This window comes from Trachurus trachurus, assembly GCF_905171665.1.
Source record: "Trachurus trachurus genome assembly, chromosome: 13".
NCBI lineage: Eukaryota > Metazoa > Chordata > Actinopteri > Carangiformes > Carangidae > Trachurus > Trachurus trachurus.
In genome coordinates, this window is record NC_139892.1 from 16,217,974 (window position 1) to 16,244,739 (window position 26,766).

The 26,766-nt window shown below is 41.5% G+C and overlaps 1 protein-coding gene across 5 annotated transcripts in view; it reads left to right on the forward strand.

Annotated features, from left to right (window-relative positions):
• Nucleotides 1–26,766, forward strand: part of kcnab1a (potassium voltage-gated channel subfamily A regulatory beta subunit 1a) — a gene marked incomplete at both ends in the record, with an annotated part of 130,670 nt that overhangs the window by 32,377 nt on the left and 71,527 nt on the right. For 2 of the 5 annotated variants that reach the window (XM_083984390.1, XM_083984391.1), the window contains one exon: nt 21,386–21,594. The exons of the other annotated variants lie outside the window; for them this stretch is intronic. In XM_083984390.1, coding sequence (XP_083840516.1) covers nt 21,386–21,594 — 209 coding nt within the window. Of the gene's footprint in view, nt 1–21,385; nt 21,595–26,766 lie in introns of those variants that run through there. 5 annotated transcript variants of the gene reach the window in all.

A 26,766-nucleotide genomic window follows, 5' to 3' on the forward strand; every position in this document is an offset into this window, starting at 1 on the left:
GATTTGGTTAAATGTAATCTACTGTGCCTGCCCGGCCTGTTTGGGCACTGAAGCTGTTGTGTTACAGCGATATGTTCACATCAAAGACAGAGTCTGTTGGGGATTTTAATAAGAATATCCCCACTCAGAGGAAAGCAGTTCCCTAAATCCCACAAGTCTATTCAGGATACAATAGTGAACACACCTCTGTGTTGGGATGTCTTTATTTTTATTTTGAACATAGTACTATACATACAGTGCATGCCACTTGTATCACATTTATTTTAAATTCATGATTTTTCAAAATGTTATAGAACCAAATACAAATACAGCTAAATTGTTCCAAGTCTGCAATTTTGAAACGGCAGTGTCTGAGATCAATAAGGTCATCTGAGAGCAAGAGGAGAAGGATTACTACTGTAGCTAAGACTCAGACAGGACTGCACTGCTTTAAGTTAATTATTGCTTTGTCAATCTTACTGATTGATCTCCCTGTGCACTGCCTGTTCTCTCTCAATTACACACAGTTACACATGTCATTGGGGGGCATTTAATTGACTTAATAATTCCCATGAGAAACTCCAAACTATTTAATTGTACTGCATTAAATGCATTTGTGTTGAGAAACGAATGTACTGTAGTAGCCTCATACATGTTGCCAGATGTGACAGACATAAATCTACACTTAATTAGTTGGCTATTGAGTGAGCTAATGCACATTCTTGATGAGACTCTCATCAATAAATCAACTCTACGGATTGAAAAATCAGCTGGACTTTTACACACTTTTTTCTCCACCTGTGCCTCGCTGCACACATGCACCAGGCCTCTGGTGTTTCACTTGTCTCAGCAGTAGCTGACTCTGTGAATCAATAGAGCATCAGTTTGCCGTATTGATGTGCTCATTTGAGTCGGTGCCAGACAGGAGCGGACTGCTTGTCGGGTTAGGCCAAATGGTCAGCGTGGGTCACCGTGCTCGACTGACCAGTCTTTGAACATGTCTCAGCTTTTATAATGGTCAAATCTTTAGAAAGATGGTCTTGAAACTGCTTCTGCTCTGTAAAATCTGAGGAATAAATGATGTGAGTTACAGACTTGAAGAAACATCTCATGATGTTGACATCCTGTTCTCCTCTGCCCGGCTTTTGCTTTTTAATAGGTTGATCTTATTTGCTGGGTGCAGGATGATAGAGTAAAGATAAAATATATTCTATTAAGACACAGATAAACCATCACTCTTCTCTGTCTTAGTTCCTCCCAGTCATTCCCCCTCTCTATGCTCAGGACTTTAGGTATCGCTCCCTCACTGCTCCGCCTCTCTCTTGGTATTTGTCCATTATTGATGAGGAGTGATAAGTGGTTATTTAAGAGGCAGTGCTGTTGAGGTCGCTTGAGGATAACGCCCCAGTGGAGCTTCATCTTACTCTCTCCCACTGCTTCACGTAAAAGGAAACGAGCCAGTCTAACTTTAAAACATGTCCCCACACACACACACACACTCCTTTTACTTTCAATCTATTAAGTGATGTTCAAGGTGACTCTGTAGCCGTTGGCAAATCAGACTTCAGCTAAAGTACCACAGCTCATAATAATGGTAGACTGTGAGGTCTGAGCACAGGTTGATGTAACCCAATGAGAAAATCCCCACAGGGCTTCACTAATAGTAGCAGTATGGATGTATAGGTGTGTGTGTGTACACATACCGAGGATGAGACTGAGGAATTCTCCGTTCACTCGCTGTGGATCTTTCAAGATAACAGCAGCAGTTAAATGACTAATTTGTAAATATGAGGGGTAACAGCGTGGGTGGTGTGATGAACCCCCCCGGAGGAGAGTTACAGATACATTTAAAACATGTTTTAATGGTTGTGTGGTTGATGTGGGTGTGGGAATTAGGGGCCGTGGGGTGATTAGAGAGAAGAGATTCAGGATTAGGCTCTTAGGAGACACAGAAGTAGATCAAAAAGAAGAGAGCAGGAAGTGTCCTGTAATTTGTTTTTCATTGCTGATTGGTGGTGTCACCACCAGGGGGAGCTGTGGACCTGCTGTCTCTTTGATGATGGACATGAAAGAGTGGGGCTAAACTCTGTGTGTGTGTTAATCTGTGAGAGACAGAAGAAGCACTCTTCAACAGAAGAATGAGTGACAGTGAATTTCTGCAGTGTTATTTCCAACTAAGGTCACATATCGACACACATGCAAACTGTAGCACCATCAATGCATATATTTCATTTATGGCCAAAGTTGAATATATGTTTAAGCAGTCCAGCACTCTGCCTTTGTTGCATATAGTTTTGATTACAAACCAAAAGCAAAGACGCTGTGCACCAGGATTCAGGCAAAGTCAGTCGCTCCAGAGATTGTGTATGTTTGCAAAGAGAGGTGGAAATGTTTGACCGAAGTGAAATATGGCTTTAAGAGGTGCTGCAGTGCTCATGCAGCGGTGGAATCAGTGTAGGAGTGTCAGCTACTGTGGAGGACCTTTCACACTATAGCTCAAGAGGGGACAATGCAATATCCAACTGTGCTCCTTTCAGCAAAAATGCATTACCGCTGCTTTTCCTCCCTAGCTCTCTCTCTCTCTCTCTCTCTCTCTCTCTCTCTCTCTCTCTCTCTCTCTCTCTCTCTCTCTCTCTCTCTCTCTCCTTTCTTCACTCTTTTCCTTTTCCTTCTTTCTTGGTCCTGTCATTAGTCATCTCCCTCCATCTATGATTTTGTGCAGTCATGCCTAGTGTGGACACTCAGTTTTAGTGTCACTATACATCTCCACTTTACAGCACTAAGCTGACACACTGAAGCAGGCAAAGTTTATACTTCTTCAGATCAGCACTTTTCTTGTCCTTTTTCTGTGTGTGTGTGTGTGTGTGTGTGTGTGTGTGTGTGCATTTTCACAGATTGTAATGTAAAGCAGTGATCCTGAGTCTTTGCCGGGTTTTGTGTGTGCGTGTGCGTGCAACTGTGGATTTGTGTCCCTGGGTGCACTGCTGTCTTTTGTAAGAAAAGGTAATAGACTGTGGTCTGACTTAAGGCTGCCTATGTAGAGAGGAGAGGTGAGAGAGGGGACAGGGAGTGGGATATGAAAGATTGCCATCATAATAACAACTAAGCGTAGTGTAAACCCAACACACACACACACACACACACACACACACACACACACACACACACACACACACACACACACACACACACACACACACACACACACACACACACACACACACACACACACACACACACACACACACACTCATCCTGTTGAGTTTACTGCAGTATTTGTCACTGTTTAAACACTGCAATAAGCGTAGGCAGACTGTGCCAACAGATGCACAGAAATACTCTAACAGCATTGTGTGCAAATATTGTACAAGCAGTAGCATAAATGTCAAGGCATGCATATACATAAATAGTCAGTTTAGTGCTTTAGTAGCCTCAGTGCAGCAATGCAGCACAGACACAGTAGCCTATTACATGGCTGGGGACTGCAGTCCTCCATTGCAATATACAGTATAATCTCCACACATCCCCCCCATATTTGTAGGACCTTGTTGAAAGCATTTTGGTCTATTAAATGCCTAATTCAACTTTTAAAGGGATATTTCAACATTTTGGCAAATTTACAATTCCCAATACCATCATCCCTATAGTCTTAGTAGTAGGTTTGTTACCTTTAATTGTCGGTGCAAGCTGTTTTAAGATTGTCGGAGAGACGCGAGCTGCTCACCTAAAGCACAGTATTTCCACGTTTCCCTCATCAAACTAAATAGACAATCCAACAGCTCGGGTTGTTGTGACCTGCACATATGAAATAATAACGTATGATTATGTAACATTACGACACATGAAGCAAATACTCTAAACTACTTTTGCTTTTAAAGTCACTCTGCCGAGCAGCTGTGTCTGGGATGTAGTTCCGGCTATACGTATTTACCTTGAAAACAACTCTGTCTCATAATGCTCTATTAATATTTCATAGCGTGGTGAATGTGCACTCCACAAGAGTGTTTGGAGTTATTGGATTGTGTATTTGATGAGTGTGATGAAGGAAAGGCGAAAATACAGCGCACTGTGCAGAGCTTATGTCTCTGCCCCGCCGATCTAAAAACAGCATGCACCGACGGTAATGAACCTATTCCTAAGTCTATGGGGTTTATGGCAATAGGTGAATATGCCAAAATGTTAAAATATCCCTTTAATGTGCAATTTGGTGGTAAAATTGATGTTAAATTAAACAGCATTGCGCTGTGACGTAGGATACTGTATCTTTTATTGGACAAATCAATGATCTGACCTCCGCTCAAAAGAAAACTTTTAAAGACTTGTACTTGCCTCTGTGCTTTTATCACCTGTGAAATAGACCCTTTTAACGATCTGCTCTCTGTGTGGTCTTTTAGAGGACTGTGGTCAGCTCATTCAAAAATGCTGCAGCCTGACATCTATCAAGGACTAAGAAAAGTAAAGCACACTACCTTCGCCTTCATATCACAGTCCTGGCTTTCAGAGTGAGCCAGACCTGACTGGGCTCCATACGTTTACCAACCACTTTACCCAGACCTGCCAGGTCAGCTAGCCCTGGTGCTCTTGCTGTTTTCAGGGTCAATTCAACATGTGATAAATCTTACTTTTGTTTTTTATAGTCGTTGATGGAACAGCCTTCCTGACGACTTCAGATGTGCTGCTCACACTCTAAAAGCAGCATCAAACATTTATTATGTTATTATTAGTATTATGACTTGAGATTGCTTGAGTTACTAGTTTATGTTTTCCTGTTTGCTTGTTCTGAATAGTTTTTTTCTTTTCCCTCATGTGAAAAACAAACTAGAAGCCTTGCCAAACTTCTGTCCTTGTACAGAAATATTGCTGAATGTTTTGTAATGTTTTTTTAAATTTATTTTTCACTTCCCAGCATATTCTCTTTTCCTGCATTATATAAAAATGGTGTCATCTCCCCCGCAGGAGCACATACTGATGGAAACTATCTTACCTGTATCACACAGACATGGTCAATAACTCTAACGTGATGAGTTGTGTGTTGCACAGATGATAAATAGCAGGAGATGTAGTGCAGAAATTCCCTGTCAGCACATGCGAGTGATGGGGAATCCCTTGTGCGTACATCACTGCACTCGAGTGCTTAGGCGCACATATAGATCAACAGACACACACACACGCTCCACAAAGTCAGGAGATTACTGGAGCTAAAACATCCCTTACTGTAGGAAAGTGCCATTAAAAGTAACTTCTTGCTGGGGCAGCACTTAAAAATCCAGTGCATAGTAGAAACATAGCAGATTGATTTTTTGGCACAGACTCTGCAGTTAGTCCCAGAAGATTTTCATAAAGCAACTTCCAACATTTAGTTTTTTTTTTTTTTTTTTTAACTTTAAAGCAACCTTAAAGCCCAGTGCCCGTTTTTAGGCGCACACTTCTGACATTGCGTCACTTTGGTAATTAACACAGCCACAGAGAAGCACTTAGAAGAAGTGGTTTGGCTCGATGTAAGAGTTCTTCTTCATACGCCTGCTTCACCTCACTATTATCTTCAAGTGGTTTCATTTCAACACTTTTATGGTTTAAGTTATTTTCCTAATTATTGTGCTGTACAGAGTTGGACAGGAGATGTGATTCAGACTGAGTACTTAAGAAGCTATAAACTGGTTTGAAAATGCTGCCCGTGTGGTGCATAAATGTTCAAAGTAGAACAGAGTGGTGGTATTTAAACATAGTAGTGAAGGAAGAAAAAAGCAGTCGCTCAACTCATAGCCTTGATGTAGAAAAAATGTATATAATTTATTTAAAAAGGACCGACGTTTCGACCTCACACAGGTCTTACTCAGGGTGTGACCTCACACCCTGACCCTGTGTGAGGTCGAAACGTCGGTCCTTTTTTCTTCCTTCACTGCTTTTGTTCCGGCTGTCAGCTCCTCTTCAATTCTGGTGTGCGCTCCTACCACGTTCATTTAAACATAGTTGCCAATATATATAATTTGTCCCACTCACACATATCTAACAAGAGAGTTAGATGTCACACAGTCTATACACACCCACACAGCTTTGGGAAGTGGTCTAATCAGCCCAAATAAGTGAAATCACTTGTGTGGGTTTTTCGCAGAGGCCTTTAAGTCCTTAACCATGTACTCCTTTTTACTTGCAATGTGTTAATTTCCCAGAAATTATGAAAAAAAAAAAAATCAGATTTCATGACAAAAAAAGAGAGAAAAAGAGTAAATGCTACCCACAACCATGCGGTAAAGCTCATGGTGTGTTTTTAAGAGACAATGCCACAAAAAAGGCAACACATCTATGAAACAACTTCAGATTTTATTGACCCAGCCAGTAATTATCAAGAAATTAGAGCATGAAATTGAAGCAGAGGGAGATGCACATTAGACTGGACACAGGTGTTAGATTTAATCCAGCTAACAAAATGATGAGCTCACCAGAGCTGGTAGATGACGCTCATGCAATCTATCTCTCACTGTGTTTGTCTGCTCACAGACACCAACATGCTCATGTGAGAGCTCATGTACATGAGTGCACACATACAAATGATTCATGCCAGCACAAACACACACAGACGCACCATCTGTTTAATTCTCTTTAGGGTTGCAAAATTCTGGGAATTTTCAAAGTTGGAAACTTTCCAAGGGAATATATGGGAATAAACAGGAATATATGGGAATAAAGGGAATAAATCCGAAATTTACAAAATTGAAGGTTGGGCCTTAACAGGGAACTTGGGGGGGGGGGTCATGTTTTTGTTGTTCAGTAAAAATAAAATTGATTGTTCATACAAGAATTAAAACTTGATAAAGTTCTACTCACAAATAAATCTGTTGAAATGTCTTGTTTTTTAAATTGTATTATTATGCATGGATGTCTGCTTATGACAAAACAAAATATTTACATTTATGTTTGGATATGCTAGCTACAGTTTATTTAAATTACCCCCAATTTCCAGTTAATTCCTATAAATTCCCCAAAATTCCCCCAAATCCCCATAAATTTCCAATTTGGAATATTTCCAAAATTCCCCAGCTTAAAGGGATAGTTCAACATTTTGGCAAAATGGCCCATTGCCATAATAGCTATAGTCATAGTAGTAGGTTCGTTACCTTTATTTGTCGGTGCAAGCTATTTTTAGAACGGAGGAGCGGAGCGTCTGGCTGCCCAGAGCTACGCTACGGAGGCTAATGGGATTTCTTGGTTTCCCTCATCAAACTCATCAAGTACAAAATCCCAAAACTCCAAAACGCTTCCGTGGACAAGTTGTGACCTGCACAACCACCACGCTATGAGATAATAATGGAACGTTACGAAACGGAGCCGTTTTCGAGGTAAATACAGAGTCTGCTTGCTGAAAAACTGTCCCTGAACGCAACGCGCATCAGCGGTTTTGCATGAATTTACCTCTAAAACTGCTCCGTCTCGTAACATTCCATTATTATCTCATAGCGTGGTGATTGTGCACCTCACAACTTGTCCACGACAGCCTTTTGGAGTTGTTGGGTTGTGTATTTGATGAGTTTGATGAGGAAAACCAAGAAATTCCCTTAGCCTCCATAGCGTAGCCCTGAGCAGCCTTCTGCTCCGCTCCTCCGTTCTAAGAATAGCTTACACTGACAATTAAAGGTAACGAACCTACTGCTATGACTATAGCGATTATGGCGATAGGCCAATTTGCCAAAATGTTGAACTATCCCTTTAAAGCAGAAGTAAGTGATATATTTGTGTTAATATAAGTCTTAAATAGTTCTATCTTCCAACAGCAATCACTTACATAGAGTGTTTGGTCTGAAACACGGGTCTCTCAGTCCCTCTGCTCTGCTCTGAGCCGAGGAGAAAACATTTATCGTATCCTACAGTTTTTATCCAATGAGAAGAGAGAACGGCATGCAGGGCTGTGTGTGCAGCCAAGGGACGCCGTGAATGTGGCGACGTAGGGACGAGGACTGTTATGGTGCGTTCAAGGAAACTCGTATTTTTCCGACCGTGAAGTCGTACCAGTTCGATCTGGTACGACTTCACGGGGTGGAAGTTACGAGTGGCCGTTATAGTGACTTTCACCGGTAAAACAGGTCGGAAAAACACGAGTGGGTTGCCTGGAACGCTACAAAGTTGTAAGTTGTGACTTGAAGCTGTAATTTACGATTTCAAAAGCCTGCCTGGAACGCAGCATTAGCGAAAACGACCGGACCACTCACTTCTGCTTTAACTTCCCATGGAAAGTTTCTGGAAATTTACTGGAAATTTTCCGCCCCTTTGCAACCCTAATTCTCTTAAAAGTTTTTTTTTTAATCCTCAACTCACATTGAGCATTGAGAAAGCTGCATGGAGAACGGAGGCTCGCTATACACAGCCAATCAGAAGTAATTTTTCACACTAGTGCTTGTGACTGATATTTCCTTAAGTTGTTTGCAACCAAGGTATGATCTGGAGAATTAATATAGGGCATGGGTAGAGATTCACACTGTGTCTGCAGGTCTTGAGGCAGTGTGTAAATCGGTCTCATTATCAAGGGGATCCAGTTATGAGATACTGATCATAGTCCACGCATGGAAAGGTGTCCTTATAGTTTTCACATTTTTGCTTGGGTATAATTGGCCCTGAAATTTTTTTCACGGGATTTATTTATGCTTGTCAGGCTTCAGTGTCAGAGTAAGTCCAACATTTTAGTTGATGTGGCAACCTCTAGTACTAATGCAGGAAGTAAGTCCACTGTTCATGTAGCAGGGTGAAACCTGAGGGTGTAAAGCTGTAATGGCAACCTTTTGTTTTCACATCAGTGATGAAAAGTAAATATACATTTATTCAAGTGATGAACTAATACTCTATAAACGTCTTTTCTCGGCTACTTGATACTCCATTTCAGAGGCAAACGTGTTTCCTTTTACTCCTGGCGTATCTGCTTTATATCTGTTAATAACAGGAGGTACAGTCAACAAGCAAATGATGTCCCATCAACATGAACCCTTATGGATCCCTGAGGGAAAATTCACGAGCTCCCCAGCAATAAAATGAGCTCCACCACCTTTACATGCTGTACGGTTCAATTGATGTACACACAGTTGTAATGTATAGATATTATATTGTAGGAATATTTAATTAAAAAGAGAACAGCACATCTTGATGCTTTTCAGGACCTTAGAAATACAGCAGTTTACTGCAACCCTACTTACATGTCCTGAGGGGGAAGGTAATGAAGCATTTAGAGTCCATTTGAAGGCTCCACCTGTGCTGGACTGCAGTCTGCAGCAACATAATCAGTGCTCTGACCTTTGTTTTGTGTGCGTGTGTTCTGCTGACCATTACATGCTGCACTTTATAACCCAATTCAGCTCAAATAATTTCAAGAACATATGACCTGTGTTTTGTGCAGTACGTGTTATTTTAGTCTTTTATTGCATTAATTTGCCTTTTGTTGCATAAGATAATTGAAACATCTGGATGTATTTCTATGGTTGGCTCACACAAGCACCTTTCACACTTTCACATAAACTATGTCTGTGGACAAAGGAGTGTGCCGCCAGAGGAAATATGGCTGTTAGAGAAGTGGCATAAAGGTCACAAACACAATATAAGAAATAAATTGAGAGGCAAGATGGTTTTGTTTTTGTTCTGCATGAATGCTGCTGTCTGTAACTGCTGTGCTTTATCAAAGTTTCCTGGGTGTTGAGAAAATCTCATGGTAAAGTGGAACAAATTATGATACACTGTTATAGGTGCATAACACTTTTTTCTACTTTCCTATTCCAGTCATCTCCCTGTTGTGTCTTATCGCACTTTGTGGTATTTCTCTATGAAACACCTTCATGTAATAAAGTCATAGCTCAGCAGATGAAAGCATCTTAAACATCCTGTTACCTACTGTATACACTGTCTTCTCAAAGGTGACAAGTGTACACGTTTCCTTCGTTCCTCCAGATGCTGCCTGGTTGCCATCTGGCATCTTTATTCTTGCCTGGTGTTATTTTATTGGTGCTTTTTTCCCCCACACACATAACGCCTCCATACTGTTTCCATAGCAATGCTATCACTGAGATGACAGTTTTCTCTCGTTGTTACCACTCTTGACTATCAAGTGTCCATTTCTGGAGACTCTCTAGCAGTCAGATGCTGCTCTCTGCAACAAATAGCTAATTGTGGTGCAGGTAGTGTAGGAGTATGCTAATTAGGTGGTGCAAGCTGGAGAACAACCTTATTATGTCATGCGTTTAGTGACAATTGACAAAAGTTTATTCAGAACTTGTCCCTATAATTTTCCCCGTATAATTTTACTTTGAGAAATGTACCATGCATAACATTTTCCAAAGGGCTAAGATATAATGAAACCAGGGACAGGTGGCTTCTCTATTACCTTTAGTGTAACACTTTTCTCTGCTGACATTTACTTCACAGAGAAATCATACAGATGGATAGAAAATCAAGACTTTATTTTTTCTTTTAAATTGCTCCCTTGGAGCTCATTCATATTTACAACAGTGACCCAGGATGGATACACGACCTGAGCTGCAATGGGAAGAGTAGAGTGTAAACGTAAACACACACACACACACACACACACACACACACACACACACACACACACACACACACACACACACACACACACACACACACACACACACACACACACATGGAGCAAAGACTTAGCACTCCATATAAGCACATCCCTGTTGATGCTCTCCTGGAGAAAGCACTTGATAATGAAGTCCTTTGTCGTCTGTGCATGCAAAATATGTCAGTGCAGTTATGGCGCTAAAAACTCATGAAGCTCTATGCACAGATATTACCATGGTGACCACCCTGGTGGTGTTTTGTACGTAATAGTATGCATGAGTATGAGTTAAGCTCACATGCCACAGATTGCAGTGAGGTACACGCAGCAGCTTCTCTAATACATTCAGGTAATTTGTGATGAAACTGTAATTTAATCATTCAGTGAATTTGGGCCAAATGATATAAAGGATAAATAGTGAATCTTTTATTAGAAAGCGTTCTGCATTTTGGTCTAGTATAGTAATTGCCTAATTCACCCCTTAATGTGCTCTTTGGTGGTAAAATTGCTGCTTCATTAAAATGACATCGAGCTGTGAAGTGGGATCCAGTATCTTTCAGTGGATAATAGTGAAACAATTTGATATTTAGCAAGTCTAAGTGTGCATAAAGCTCTGCTACAGCGGTGCCATCTGTGAATAGTTTCATGACTGCAGTTGTCATGGTGTGAGCTGACACTGTAGCAGCAGTAAGCTATTTTCGATCGCCTCCAAGTTCCCATGGTACAGTACAGTATGGTATGCAGTTGTATAGCACGGCATACAGTCAGTGTGCTCTGTACCTACTACTAATGCACTTCTAATCAATTTTACTCTGTCTGGACTCCAGCCTGCTCAAGTGTCTAATTAAAATAAATTGAATTAATTATTATTAATTATAGTATCAAAGGTGATTGATGTCTGATTGGAGACATGTTGGATCTGCCCAAGTTTCAACAAGTATTGTAAATGTTACTTATAACCCGTACTATGGTGCAGTGTGGTGTGTGTCCTTCCTACCTCAGCACAGAGAGGGCAGCTAATTGGTTGTGTTAGTGATGGATAGAAGCCTGTGACATTTTGACCCTTCCTATCTGCAGCAGCTGTCTCAAGTCTAAATAACTAGCTGTAATCTAATGCTCCTCTGAGGACAATGACAGCCTCTAAATGGATACACTCAGGATCACGACCCAGTGGTGACCTGCACTGGTGTGTGTGTGTCTGTGTTTGAATGTGTGTGTAAGTGAGTAGTAAAGAGAGCAAAGAAGAACACTTATGTTGTCGACCATTTGTTTATATACTCAGGATGCTCATTTGATGATGAACAACTGGAACTAAAAACACTCACCAGATTTGAAGACCTAATTCACATCTTTCTAAAATCTGTATCATGACAATTTATTCAATGAGGAAAAATGCACATCGAGCAAAGGTGTACTGTAGATGCCATCAGATCTGCCCGATCACCTGACATTAAAGTAGTCTTGTTCGCATTGTGCCCAGCTCTTGGGTTTAGGTGTAAACCCACTCTCTGACAACAAATTGCCGCCACCTCAAATTACTCACACATGGGTTTACTCCAAAGGACAGAGGTCTGACGGTCAACGAGATAACCAGAGTGCATTAAAAGGATCCAGTGTAAACACAAAAGGATTATTTATCATCTAGGTAATGCATGTGGATACAGATCATGTTTTAACACGAAGCATAGGCATCAAATAATTTATTATCTGGATAATGTTTCTGGGTATATACATTTCAATAGTGTCACTGGAGTGTAAAGGACTCTCTATTCTTACTGTTGTTATGATACGATTTGACAAGTTTAGAAAGCTAAGTTTTTTACCAGAAAACTAAAAAAAAAAATCTTAATTCAAAGGGATACTTCAACATTTTGGCAAATTGGCCCATTGCCGTAATCCCTATAGTTTTAGGAGTAGGTTCGTTATCTTTAATTGTCGGTGCAAGCTATTTTTAGAACGGTGGAGCAGAGCCGTGAGCTGCTCAGAGCTATGCTAACAAAAACAACTCCATTTCGTAACGTCCCGTTATTATCTCATAGCGTGGTGAATGTGCAGGCCACAACTTGTCCACGAGAGTGTTTTGGAGTTGTTGGATTGTGTATTTGATGAGTTTGATGAGGGAAACCAAGAAATCCCATTAGCCTCCGTAGCGTAGCTCTGAGCAGCTTGTGGCTCTGCTCCACCGTTCTAAAAATAGCTTGCATCGACAATTAAAGGTAACAAACCTATACTGCTGACTATAGGGATTATGACAATGCGCCAATTTGCCAAAATGTCGAACTATCCCTTTAAGGTCAAAATTGTGAAAAAAGTGAAATTTAAAATTGGACAGGAGTCATGTGCTGTAGTAATTAATCAGAAGTCTGTTACATAAGCTCCTCGTGGGCTGGAGAAGACACAGTTTCATTTTCAGGGGTAATGATGTTTGCTGTGAGTGGAGGTGGCAGCAGCAGAGGGGCTGGCATCTTTCCACTGTGACACCCCTCGGTGCTCAGCCACTGGATGATGGAAACTCTGGCTTTTATGCAAAGCTGATTGGGGAATATTTTGTGGAGATTCACTCCCCTGCTCATTTGCCACTGCAGAAGAGAAAACCAACGCAGTTTAGTTTACCCACCTTCGTCTTTGGAAAACAGTTTACTCGGCATTAGATGATGCAGATTTACAACGAAAAGAATGCAGTCATGATGCTAACTACTGTACCTCCTTTATTTCTCTTAAGAGGATTTTATGAAGTAAAACAAAAAGGTGAATAAATCACAGTTATAAAGCTGTGGTTTGGTCATTGTAATCACATTACACTCTTCATCGTCTTCATCTCCCTCTCAAAATGTCTTCATAGCTCTGCCACTGTGAGATGATGGAGGAGGGGTGAGCAATTCTCATTCGAGACCCACTGTGTATCGTTATGTTACGGACCATGATTGACATGACCTAATAGCCAAGACTCATCACTGTAATGTGCTTATGGCTGTAGTATCCTTGACCCATGATCTACCCTTCCCCGACGTGTAAACCACTTTAATGATACAAACGATCCAGGGATAAATCTCCGGGAGTCATGTATGACATTCAGTCTGCATCAGCAAGTATGAGTATGTGCATTTCAAGCTTATTACCCATGATGCCCTGCTAATTGTAAACAATTTCAGAGGAAATAAAAATCAAGCATGACATACATGAGCTCACACTGAGATTATTTGACGCCACAATAACTATAATGTAGAAATATGCTGATGTTTGAAGCATCAATTTGTCCTACTTTCATTTTCCAATGGTGTCTGTAATTTATGTGTAATGTACAAGATATGAGGTATGAAGCATAACTTATTGAATATTTACCTTAATTGTGATGTGAGTTATGTTCTTCATTCTCCTAGAAACCAGATAATACAAAAATGAAAAGGTCAACAGGGTGTTTACTGAGACATTTGCAACTAATGCAGTGTTAATGTATGCCTGCTCTACAAAATATATTGTGTAACATACACAAATATGGTTAACAAAATCAAACATGTAGGCTGCCTGTTGTGGACTATATACATCCTTGGGTACAGTGCTGCTGGTGATGGGGTGTGACAGCTTTGCAGAGTCAGTTTGTACAGAGGACAAGATCACTGCACGACGGGGGTGAAATGCAAATGCTGCTTTTTATGGATTATAATGGATATGATTGACTCTGGAAGAAAAATTAAAAAACGTGATCACTTTGGGCTTATGACTTGTTTTTTTTTTTTTTAATTGTTGTGAAAAAAACAACAATGCATTCATTTCTCTGTCATTTTGCCCTTTGACCTGTGGCTACAGCGAAGGCCCGAAGGAGCAGGGAAAGATATAATGATAATGTCACACTCTGTGACAGCCTATTGTTCTGCTCAGTACCTTACTATTGTGAGGTTTTCTCTGTAGACATGTCCTAAGCTGCCTCACACAAGGGTGTTTTTTAAAGTATTATTTCATTCCTTTAAGAAAACATTATTCACTATTCCAGTCATTATTCAGAGATTTATAACAGCTTTGGAGGACACAAACAAACGAGGTAGAAAGCCTGCCAATACATACACAAACCTCCAGCTTATTCCAGTGGCTTTCATCTTGTTTAATACAGTGTTTTGCTGTTGGGTTTCAAGTATAAGTAGAAATCAACACTGCCACTTTTAGGAAATGTGAAATCACCTTACCTCCTCACTTTGCCCCCCCTCTCAACCCATAGTTTTTTGCATATGTTAAGGGAAAACAAAACACAGTGTCCAACCTAGTTCTTACACCTGGAGAAGCTTATTAAAGTACCTGACTCTCCAAGGGATGGCACTCTGAAAACATGATGTTCAAATAAGTTTTTGGACAACAATAAACAAAACAAACAAGTCTTAACCCCAAAGCCGGTCACGTTTTTTAAAAACTTTTCTTCCATAGTTGCACATAAAGTGTATTCTACTCTTGTTTTTACTTACTGTGCAGTTCTAGTGCAAATATGAGGCCACAAACAAATCAGTTTTGCTCATCATATCTCACTGATAACGGCCCCCCTACAGCTGCCGCAGATGGTTCAGTCCCTGGCAGAGGGGACAGCTCAGTCCTATGGGCAGGAGATGAGGAGCTTATAGTCATAAAGAGGGCTGACATCCCTTACGCTGCCCTGACAACCAGGGTCACGACACTCGGAGCGAAGCTGCAGACAAGGGCATCAGTACAGTATACTGTACAATATGTACTGTACTGAAAGTATGCATGTTGGGACCAACACTTGGACTTGGTACAGTAACAGTGAGTTAACTGGGATCTGAACTGACCCTGTGCTTTATTGGTGTAAAAACAAATTTGCACATTGTCATACTTGTTTCTGAATAAATTTGAAGAAACAGCCCCTGAAACTGTCTGATCTAATGCAGTGTCACTCAGTTTATAATTTGATGGCTCCATTATTTAGCACAGATGAAGACATAGTATAGGTTCAGCCGCTGCAGTGAAGTAGTGAATGATGTAATTTTGGAAAAAAAATAAAGACTCTTCAACCAGAAGAGGCTGAAGTTGATATCAGTAAGGTCATATCAGATCTGATGGCTGTAACAGTGATGTGCAGCATTGTGTTACAAGTGTGTCTATACAGTGGCCTTTGTAACTGTATGATAAAATAGAGCCCTTTATATATTAACATTACATTTGTCTTTTGTTTGGTTTGTGACAGTGTATTGTGTGTGTGTGTGTGTGTGTGTGTATACGTAAGTGTGAGTACTACTTACTCAGCGAGAAAAACTTTGTCGTCTACAGTGGGAAAATGTTGTGTGCAGAGAAGTGACACTCGCATCAGTGTTTGGTCAGGTAGCACTGAGTAAGGCTTGACAGGTGGTGCATCACAACTTTTTAAGACAAACACATACACTCACACCTACAGACAGACACACACACAGTCATACAGCACTGTACACAGTCGGAGGCTTCTGATAGGGGGTCATGCAGTAATGTAGTGTGCAGGCTTTTGCTGATGAAGCTTATGATCCAGCACACACACACACACACATACACACACATACACACAGGTGCAAAAGTAGGGCACAGTCACCGCCTTACACTCAGAGTTATGAATGTGTCATCACTTACTGCTTACGGGGCAGCTGCTGGCAAAACAAAACAGGGACAAAACGGAGACGATAATCAGAAAAATAATGAAAAAGCCTTCAGACATGTGCAATCTGACTAATAGATCATAGAAACGAGGGGCGTATTTTAAACCCACAAAGCTGTCGTTATCGGAAGCGGCCGTAAAGACCCTTTTAGAGGCCGACTGCTGCTTCAGTTTGGGTGTAAATTAGCTGAAGGAACAGAGCCAGAGATCTCAGGCTATAAAGGCAATGAGTCAGTTTTAGTATATAAATGTTGCGTAACACAAATGATGTGCTGGCTCTGTACCTAAACACGCACGCACATACACAGACCTATCATCAGTATTTTGTAAATCAGACCCTGATGTCATGACGCAGATGTCATGAAACACAACAGCAGTGAGTGACCTTTATGTTGATGATTGAATGTGATCTGCTGTGACTTCTTAGTTGCATGACACACACCATGCACCCATTGTTTCTTAATAAAGGATCCTATAAAGGAAATAATCTCTGCATGCAAGCCAATTTAAAGCTTAAAACTTTATTGCAACAACACCGAAATGGATGGAAACATCCAAAGGAAACAGGGAAGCTGCAACCAGAATTCAGTGGCCCTGTGGCGCAGATAAGACAATATGAGAAAACATTATAAAACACCGAATTGTGTATACATAAATTGTATATGCAAAATGTTGAGTTGTTAACAGGAAACAACACATACTGTATATGCTGTAGCTACTTACTCACCAGTGTTGAGAAGCCCAACAGAGCTGCTGTCAAAGACCATTAGATTCTCCTGGACAAATACAGTTTCTACATAGCTGTATTCACCTTTGCCTTTGCTGCTTTTCTCTGAGCTGCATAATACTGTAGCTGTAAAACTCGTAATGGTGGTATTGATTTCTGCTAAATTGAAGCCTCCTTTACTGGGCAACAGAGCAATAAATGTGTGTGATGTTTCGAATATTTGAATAGAAGCTGCCACAGCATGTTTCCATATGCAGCACGCTGCCACTTGTGAGTGCATTTTATTTTTTTAACTATCGTATATTTGGATTTATTGATCATAAGCTCTTGCACAAGCCATCTGTCTCATGTATTTCAGCTTTGTCTGCAGTGGTAGAAGTTGTAGATTAAAGGGAAATAAAACCCAAGCCAAATTTCAGCAAACACATCTCTTGGGCAGTTTTTGTTGATTTTAGGTGCATTTTCAAACGTTCACTAGCACTAAATCATAGTGGGAAATACAGTGTCTAGGTTATTTCTGGTGTTGACATTTTTCTCACTCAGTTCAGTGACCCTCCAGTACAAGTTCGCTTCACTAACTACTGGGCTACAGCTGTGCATACCCCCACACCAACCCACATGCAAGGCCACTCGGCTTCATCGTTTTAGGTCACACAAGTGATTCACAGTTTGAATATCAAATTAGTCAGTGTACTAAAGTGACACAAAAATAAATATGTGTCAAATGGCTGATCTATACTATAGACTGAACACACACACACACACACACACACACACACACACACACACACACACACACACACACACACACACACACACACACACACACACACACACACACACACACACACACACACACACACACACACACACACACACACACACCATTGCACAAACAACTGGGACAGATGTGACTTTTCCTTCCTGCAGTAACTAAAATCCAGCTGCTTTGTTGTTTTGACGGTGACTGATGGGACGCGCAGCTACTGTACCTCTTAGTTTGTTACCTTTATATCAATACACTTTACGTACACATTCAAGTACAGTTACACACCATAGTTACACACTCAGCACTTTTCCTCTCCTTATTAGAGGAAGGAGGAGTCAAGCCAGCTCCAGCTCTGAGCGTGGAATTGGTTGGGAATGTGCTGCTCCCTCCAGGCGGTGGGACGGGATCGATCTGGAATGAGCTGCTGAAGAACTGCTTTTCCATTAGGTGTGAGATTGATCCCAAGGCTGAGCTCGCCTTCTCAATAAGGTGGGGGAAACGAGACGGGAGGGGTGGAGTTAATTTTCGAACACCTGAAGTGAGATTATAGGAAGAAAAACTGTTGACATGTACACAATAAACACTATACAATCTAATATGTTTCTTAGATTTGTTTGAATCAAATCATATAAAAAGAGCAGAGAGAGTTTACAAGGGTGGACTCTAACCACATCAGTCACCGTCAGATAGAAGCAGTTCCCTCAACAGGCAACCCTGAGCCGAGCTTTCATTAGTCACTTTATCCCAGAAGACTTTTATTGAGGGTTTCCAAAGTCCCCTGCAGACAAGGTCAGTTTAGTAGGAGCTCCAGTAACGGGGTTAGTAGTATGAATGAATTCTTTGTCATGTCCACATACATGTAGGCTACCTCTTACTGTTACTTTCTTTGTATTGTACTGCTTTGACTGAATGAATGGAGGTCTGAAAATATCAACTATTTGCTGTGTTGCATCAATATTTTCCACAGTGACATGACCTGATTTAGATCATATTGTGCTACCAGTTTCAGACTGTATTTTGCCATGATTACATAAGCACACACTTTATATCTTATTTTGACCAGATGATGTTCTTTGATGAATATTCAAGAGGGCATTAGAGTCATCTCTGTAAACCATGTGATCTGTCAACTTTTTAACAACAGACCTGCTGGAGGACAATAATGTCACAGCTGTCGTTATGTGTCCAGAAAACGGTCCAATTGCACAGTGCACGTGGCTGAATAGATCATACGTTCTGGAAAATACAGTGAATTTGTTATCTCCTCCAGTTCAGAGACTGACTTTGAAAGAACAAACGGACTGGTATAACACAGGGGGTTAGTGTGACATTTCTATGGCATTTACAACCACGTCTTCTTGCTTGTATATTGCTGTTGGTGCAGTCTCTTTTCTTCTTTCTTTTCTTTTTGGTCAGATGTTACAGTGAAAGCATCAGCAGAGCCCAAACCAAGGAAGCAAGCCAATATTACAAAAAACTGTATAGAGCCCATAGTCTGTTCATTATAGTCAAACATTCAACATTTACAATGCAGAGCTGACAATTACACCACACATATGCACACACACATAGGACAGAAAAGGAGACTACTGAGGGACCCTGCAGCAAAATGCTCCATTTACCTCAGCTTGACACCCCTTATAGAATTACTGGAGAGAGCATACAACATAAACACCTTAAACTCACATGCACTCGAATGCTCTCACTCATTCACATGCAGGCATACACATGGATGTGCTGTGATCAAACACAAGGATGCAATAATGCCTTCTCTTCTCTTCTCTTCTCTTCTCTTCTCTTCTCTTCTCTTCTCTTCTCTTCTCTTCTCTTCTCTTCTCTTCTCTTCTCTTCTCTTCTCTTCTCTTCTCAGCTCCGCCTCAGCCTGATGTTTTTAGTCATTTTCTTTCTCTTGAGTCCCATCGCCGCTCACCTCCCCCATCTCGTCCATCCATCCTCCTCTAGTTCGCTTTGATTTGTATCTGCCAATGGGGGTTGTTTGTACAGTGTGTGAGGGGATTTGGGGAGAAAAAAAAGCTCACTTTATGTCAGCAAATGTGTGTTTCTGACTTGCAAATGCTTCTGCATCATTTTTTATGTATCTACATAGGCAGAAAATGCACAATTAGTGGATTTGAAATGTGAAGTGAATTTTAAAAGCCAAAATACTGAGCCAAATTTCTCTTTTTAGCAAAACTGCCAAAAGGTGGCACAGTTATAGGATTCATCCCGTCCCAACAGAGGGACGCACAGCCAACTAATATTGGTGCAGAGTAACTACTGGTCCAGGAAATGGAGAGAAACAGTGAACAAGTAGAAAAAGGAGAGGACATTGTGCAGAGTGCAGAGGGACTGAAGGGTAATAGCTTTGCTGCTTGGAAATTAATGGTGGGGGAAGAGTGAAAGGAGCCTCTAAAGATGTGTGACAGGTGAGAAAACAAAGTGTGTAGGTGAGGGTGACGGGTGGAGTGGGAGTCAGAAAGAGAGAGAGAGACACAGAAGGAGAGTGGGAGTGAGAGAGGAGGAGAGAGAGAAAAGAAGAAAGCAAATCTGTTGCACCGCATTCCTCCTCTCAGATCCCTGAAGGTCCGCCGACGGCAAAGGAGCTGCCCTGCTGAGGAGGAAAGAGAGAGAACGGGAAGAAGGAGAAAAGAGCAGAACATCCAAATATCGGATTGAGAACAAATATCAGAGAGAGAGAGAAGGGGAGAGGGGAGAAAGAGGGGGAAACTGGGGCACAAGCATATTAGTAACACGCATTAGCATCAGCAGGCGGGAGGAGGAGAGAGAAGGAAGAGAAGAAGAAACAGAAGAAGAAGAAGAGTTGACAAGACAGGAAAAAAGTGCTGATGGCAGAAGTGTGATGGTGCACCCTGCCAGGACCTGAGAGACACCCTCCTCTCCCTCCCCTCGTCTCCTCCTTCCTCTCTGCCCCTCTGTCTCCTTATCTGTTTTCTGACCCTGTCTCCTCCTCCTTCACCCTCCTCTCCCCTCTACCTCTCTCTCCCTCTCTCTCTCTCTCTCCCCCTCTCTCACAAGCTACTGCTCGCTCTCTCTTCCCACAGTCAGACCAGGGAGAGCGCAGCGCCTGGGTCGCATCTCCATCTCTCTCTCTCTCTCTGTCTGTTTCGCTTCCTCTGCCATTTCTCTGCACTCTCTCTCTCTCTCTCTCTCTCTCTCTCTCTCCACCACCTCTGATTGTCGTTCTGCAGCTGATACTCTGTCAGAAAACAGCCCGAGCTCGGCAGGACACGGGAGACGAGGGAAGACCGGCGCGCGGGCGGGGAATGAATTGAGGGATCCCTCAAAGAAACTGAGGTGTCTTTGTTCTTTTCAGGCTTTTGATGATTGACCCGTTCTGCTGCTGCTTCTCTTCAACAAGGAAAGACTTAAAATGGAAGATTTCATGTTGAGAGCAGAGAAAAAGCAGAGAAAAAGCTTTTGCAGCTCTACTTTGCCTCAGAGAACAAAGTGAAGCATTGACGTGAGAAGACTTAATCTGCCAAACCAAAGAAAAGAAGAACTTAAAAAGAAACAGGAGAACCTGAACACACACTTTGACTAAAAAGAGGACGAGACGCTGAATCAAGAGTTTAAAAAAAAAAAAAGTCCTCTTGGAGACTTCGTGCTTCCCTCACACAGGCTGTTTCCGCTCCCTCTGTCCCAACTGTACTTTTTCCCTCCCTCCGTGTGTTTTCGGGCTCTGCTCCCCACGCCTGACGCTCAGCCATGCAGGTGTCCATCGCTTGTACGGACCACAACCTGAAGAGGGGCAATGGGGACCACAGCAAACAGAGTGCCACCAGCCCCAACGTGGTCAACCAGGCCAGGGCCAAGTTCCGCACCGTGGCCATCATCGCTCGCAGCTTCGGCTCCTTCACCCCACGCCACATCTCGCTCAAGGAGTCGACGGGGAAGCACACGGGCATGAAGTACAGGTGTGTGTTCGCGTCAGAGTTCAGTCACAACACAAGCTGTTTATTTGATTATCTGTTGGCTGTTTTTTTTCCTTGTCTGTATTTCTTTTCTCATCTACTTCATCTCAGCTGCGACATCCTCATTATTCTTTAATCATGCTGCTTAATTTTTCATTAGATTTGAACTGTCCACTCATTTGCTGTTTGAAAAGCAACTCTATTCCCCTTATTGTGCAATTACTGTACAGCTTTTAGTGTTAAAAATGAGAAAAGATAGTAACAAAGATGGTATATGAACACTTACAAAGAGTGCACTGTGCCTTGATACCATCATATTGATTTGCTTGGTGATAATTGTGTTTTGTTTATCAAATTTCATTGGAATTACATTATGATGTAACCAAATTACTCTTAAGTCTTTTCCACAATCCATTAAACATTGATCTAAACAGATTGTTTTCAACACAACTGCTGTGTCATGATACTAAACATACTGTCTCAACACTGATTTCAGTCTTATTCCTCGCCTCTATTTCTGGAATTTGTTACCGTTCTCTTTAATAAATCATATTATGTAAACAAGAAAACAACTCTCAAATTTGATGCACAAAACCCTCCCTCTCTGCATAGAAATCCCCTCCCATGTGTTCGTTGTCATTGTCATATTGTGTCTCGTCATTAAGCCGTGTTGCCAGCACCCTCTGCGAGCCTGCAGTGTGTCTTCTTCAGTGAGCTCGCGCTACAGATTTAAAATGTGATCGTCAGTCTCCAGACTTATGCAGAAGTTGCTCATTCAAACTAGATGTCACAAGCAAAGCTGTCAGGTTTTATGAATAAATGCTGTCTGGTATTCTGTCTGCTACCTGCTGAGAGTTTACTGACACTTCCTGCAGTTACTTTGTCTGTTCTGTCTATCACTATGTTTCCTCGCTCCTTTTTTCTTCCTCGCTACTGTTCATTTACACTCATCCAGCATCTCACATAGACTTACTGTCTGTCTGGCACAAATCCTCACCCTCTCTTCCTCTTTTTTTCTCTCTCTCCTCCTCACAAATACTCAAATCATCAGATTCTTATGCTTTCAAATGCCATAAATGGAAGAGCACTCTTTTGTTCCTGCTTCTCACCCACACACCTAAACACTTTTTTTTTCTACCTCTCTCTCCTCTCGCTGCATCTCTCTATGACTTGGTGAGACAGCTCTGCAGTGTGGGCAGAGTGTCTGAGTCGGATTTGACCTCAGCAGTGCTGCTGCACAGCTGACTTGTGCGTTCGACTCTCATATAGCCTCAAGATGTGATTCTTATGTAAAATATGGTGACATTACTTAGTTTCTTTACGATCTCTGCAGATCACTGTGAAATCGGGCTGGGTTGTGTGTGTAGCCAGGCAAGTTGTGTGTGCTTATAGAAGAGATTGGGACAGATTGTGAACTGAGGGTAGCACCAACTTTAGCGTAATATTTTACTGATTAAAACTGCTTCATAAAACTCTTTTCAGTGACAAAGCAAACACCAGAGTTCAATCTGGCAACAGTTTTGCTGCTGTAGGTACATTTTAAGGGTTGTGTTTGGACTTTCATGTGCTGCAGCTGATGCCAAGTGAAAGCTCTGCCGACCTCGTGGATAAAATGAGGATGCTTGTCATGCTCTGCATGCACACAGTTAAATAGGTTAATGATGCAAAATTGTTTTGCAAGACTTGCAGGGAAATGAATTTTTCATTCACAGACAAATTTTTCCTCATGATTTTCACCTATTTTTTGGTTTTTAGTCTGAAAGGAATGGGCCTGCAAGCAATAATTAGTAAAGGGGAGTTTCTCTCATCTACGCTAGCGTCTGTCGGGATGTAGGAAACGTAATTTGGAATTATTCATCTGTTTTCACAATGAATGCATTTTCAGCTCTGCTTCTCCATCTGTTAAGTGTGTTGTGCCATGAATTTAGATACAAGTGCTCTTGATTACTAATTGTTGAGCAGGGCCATTAGTGAAAGCAGCTCAACACAATCAACCCTTCAGAGATTTAGACATGCACTTGAGTTTTATAAGAAACATAAGATCTTTTTGATTTTGTGATGTTTTATCAAGTATTTTACATTTTATTTTGAAGACATTGGCATTGGCTATCATAATGCTGTCCAAGAGTGAAAAACTGTTGTGAATGTCTTCAATTACATATTGTCTAGACTCTGAAGAGGTCTAGACATTATGTAATATAAGTGGGCTGATATGCGGATTGACCAGTAATGAGAGCTGGCAGACAGGTGAGCAGCACGCCGACTGGGGCTCGGTGCCACGTCAGACTTGCGTCGGAATAACTCACCTAAACGGTGGGGGCAGAAACTACACATGCCAGCGTCAAAACCGAAGGTCACAGAGCTACAACTGACAGGTGACACCGAGTTAAAAAAGCACATTGTACGGCGTAACCAATGGATCAATGGAAAAAATGGACAGTTGCTGCACTTAAAGGACCACGAGTTAACGATTAACGATGAGTTTCTTTGCACTGTTGACCTTCCACCAGTATTATTTAACCATAATGATCAGTATTGATGGGAAGATCTGATCAGTACATTGGTTTCTTTTGTGGAAATTTGTGCCTCATGCCTGTCTGACTGATGCTTCCTCCTGACAGGGTTTGATTGTTCAGAGTATTGACCAATCTGCCCTGAAAACAGAGGTGATTGCCAATTGTTCTGACAACACTTTGATGCCAGAGACCATGTTATGTAATAGGGAAGGAGGGGAAAGTATCCTGGAGAAGCAAGCAAGTACAAATGGTCAAGACATGGGGCTGTTCATAGGCAGTAAGATGTACCTTATTATCTGGGGTCATCCCTATGTTCCCACAGCCCTATGTTCCCTCATTTCTAACTTTTGTCGTCACTGAAAATTAGGCCCTATGTTCCCTCAGCCCTATGTTCCCTCATTTCTAACTTTTGTTGTCACTGAAAATTAGGCCCTATTCCCACAGCCCTTTGGTCCCACCATTGGTTGGGTTTAGGCAATGAAGAAAGGAGTTGGTTAAGTTTAGTAAAAAGACCAGGTAGAGGCTAGACAGGCCAGATAGACAGAGTCCAGATAGGTAGAGAGAGTCCAGAGGGAACATAGGGCTGAGGGAACATAGGCACGCTCCCCCTTATCTGATCACAAGTGGACTTGTAATCAGGACAGATTATATTGGATCGCTTGGATCACTCATTTGGAGCTGGGGCTGCATACACAAAAGGAAAGTCTGCAGACTCAACCTCCCTTTTTAGTGCATTTATTTAGCACATCCAACAAGCAACACGCTTGTTTATCTTGGTCATTTGTTTTTAAGTCCAGCACCTACTTTATTGGATGTGTGCGGCTGCTCTGTCTTTTACTGGGCTGCATATGGCCATATCATTTTTTTTGCAGTGTTTACACAAATGTGTCATGGGCCATATTTAGAGGCTGCCCACTCAACTGATGTCCTCTGTGTAAATGGATGTTAAATGAATACAGTTGTACAATCGTCTCTTCTGTAACATCTGAAAATCTCAAAGTGATATGAAATGACATACCAGAAGCCTGAAAAAGATTCTGCTCATGTTACAGTATATGCCCAGTGTAATGATGTTACTGAGATACATTTGAGAACATGAGCGACTTTTGAGTACTATGAGCAGCTTCAGGCTAAAAAGTCTGCAGCTCAAACCTCATCCTTTAGACCTGAACTATTGCAAGAGAAATCAATATTTCCCTATTAGGTCAAATATTTTGATCATAATTTTTCAGATGAATTGGAGAGTTGTAACTGTTCAGGATTTACTGCACTGTTGATATTGTACACTGCTCATATGTGATGTAGGAATAAACAGAGCAGCGTGCAGAGACTTACCAAGCCACGAGTGTGTTAGGATTTTACAGTTAGTCACAGTGAAAAGACATACAGTAAGTATTCAGTAAAGGATGATGTTGGGTAATATACTTTATAGAGCAGAGCATGAATGCATGGGTAAATCCTAACAGAAGCTGTAAAATATAATTGTGTTGACTGATGTGAATTTTGACAGTGGGTTATTGACTGTCATGAAAAAGTGTCTCTCTTTTATTATCCAAATTTTCAATATGTGCAGTCAAATCCTGATTTGATTTGATTAATCCACTCAATGAATCCCATTGTTGGTGTGGGGGTATTGCAGCTATGAAAAGCTGGACATATACACATAGACACAAAAATCACATACACACACACGCACGCCCCTATACACATCTCCTCCTATAGGATGACAAACCATATGCTGGTGCACTCTTCCTGTCAGTTTGTCATTAAAAGTTCAGAAGGCAGGAACACAATGGTGGAAATGAGTTGTGACAATAGATGAGGATGAGCTAGAGTTTCTGTTCGCTGCTCAATACAATACGAGAAAAAACGGAGAGAGGGGAGAGATGGAAAGGCAGGGAGACAGGCAGATGACGAGAGACGATACCTGTGTGTATGTGTGTGTGTGTGTGTGTGTGTGTGTGTGTGTGTGTGTGTGTGTGTGTGTGTGTGTGTGTGTTTATCAGTCAGAGCTGCTTTGTCTTCTGCTGACAGTAATGCTTTGGGATGGACAGTCTCTCTACCCCCCCTATATTCTCTTTCTCTGCCTCTCTCTTTCTTTTTGTTTCAGGAAGTGAACCCAGGGTTGTACACACCATCTGCTCTGGCACTGCAGTGTAGGTGAAAGCATGACAAGCAAGGATGTGTCTGCTTCTGTGTGTGTGTGTTTGTACTGTATGAGTGTGAGAGTGTGTATGTCATTTGATACGCTTGTTACAGCAGCTTCCATCATACAACACACACACAAACACACCCTCGCAGACATGCAGGTCACATTAGGGGTTATGCTTTTCAACTATTTATCCCCTCTCACTTGTTAACGAACAGATGTGTCAAACTGTCGCTGCTGATGATGATGGTGGTTGAAGCTGAGAAACAGGCTGGTGAATACAGGCTGACAGTTTGTGCTTATAGTTCTTGAAGTCCTCTCTATACAGTAGTGTTTCATCTCCAACTGTGTCATGTTATGTTGCGGCAAAAATAATATATCTTCATGGCATAAACACTTAAAGGTACATTGTGTAGGAATTCCTCCCATCTAGCGTTGCGGTTGTATATCGCAAGCAACTCAGTTTTTTTTTTCATGCTGCATTCATGTGAAATTGGGCAGACGGCGGAT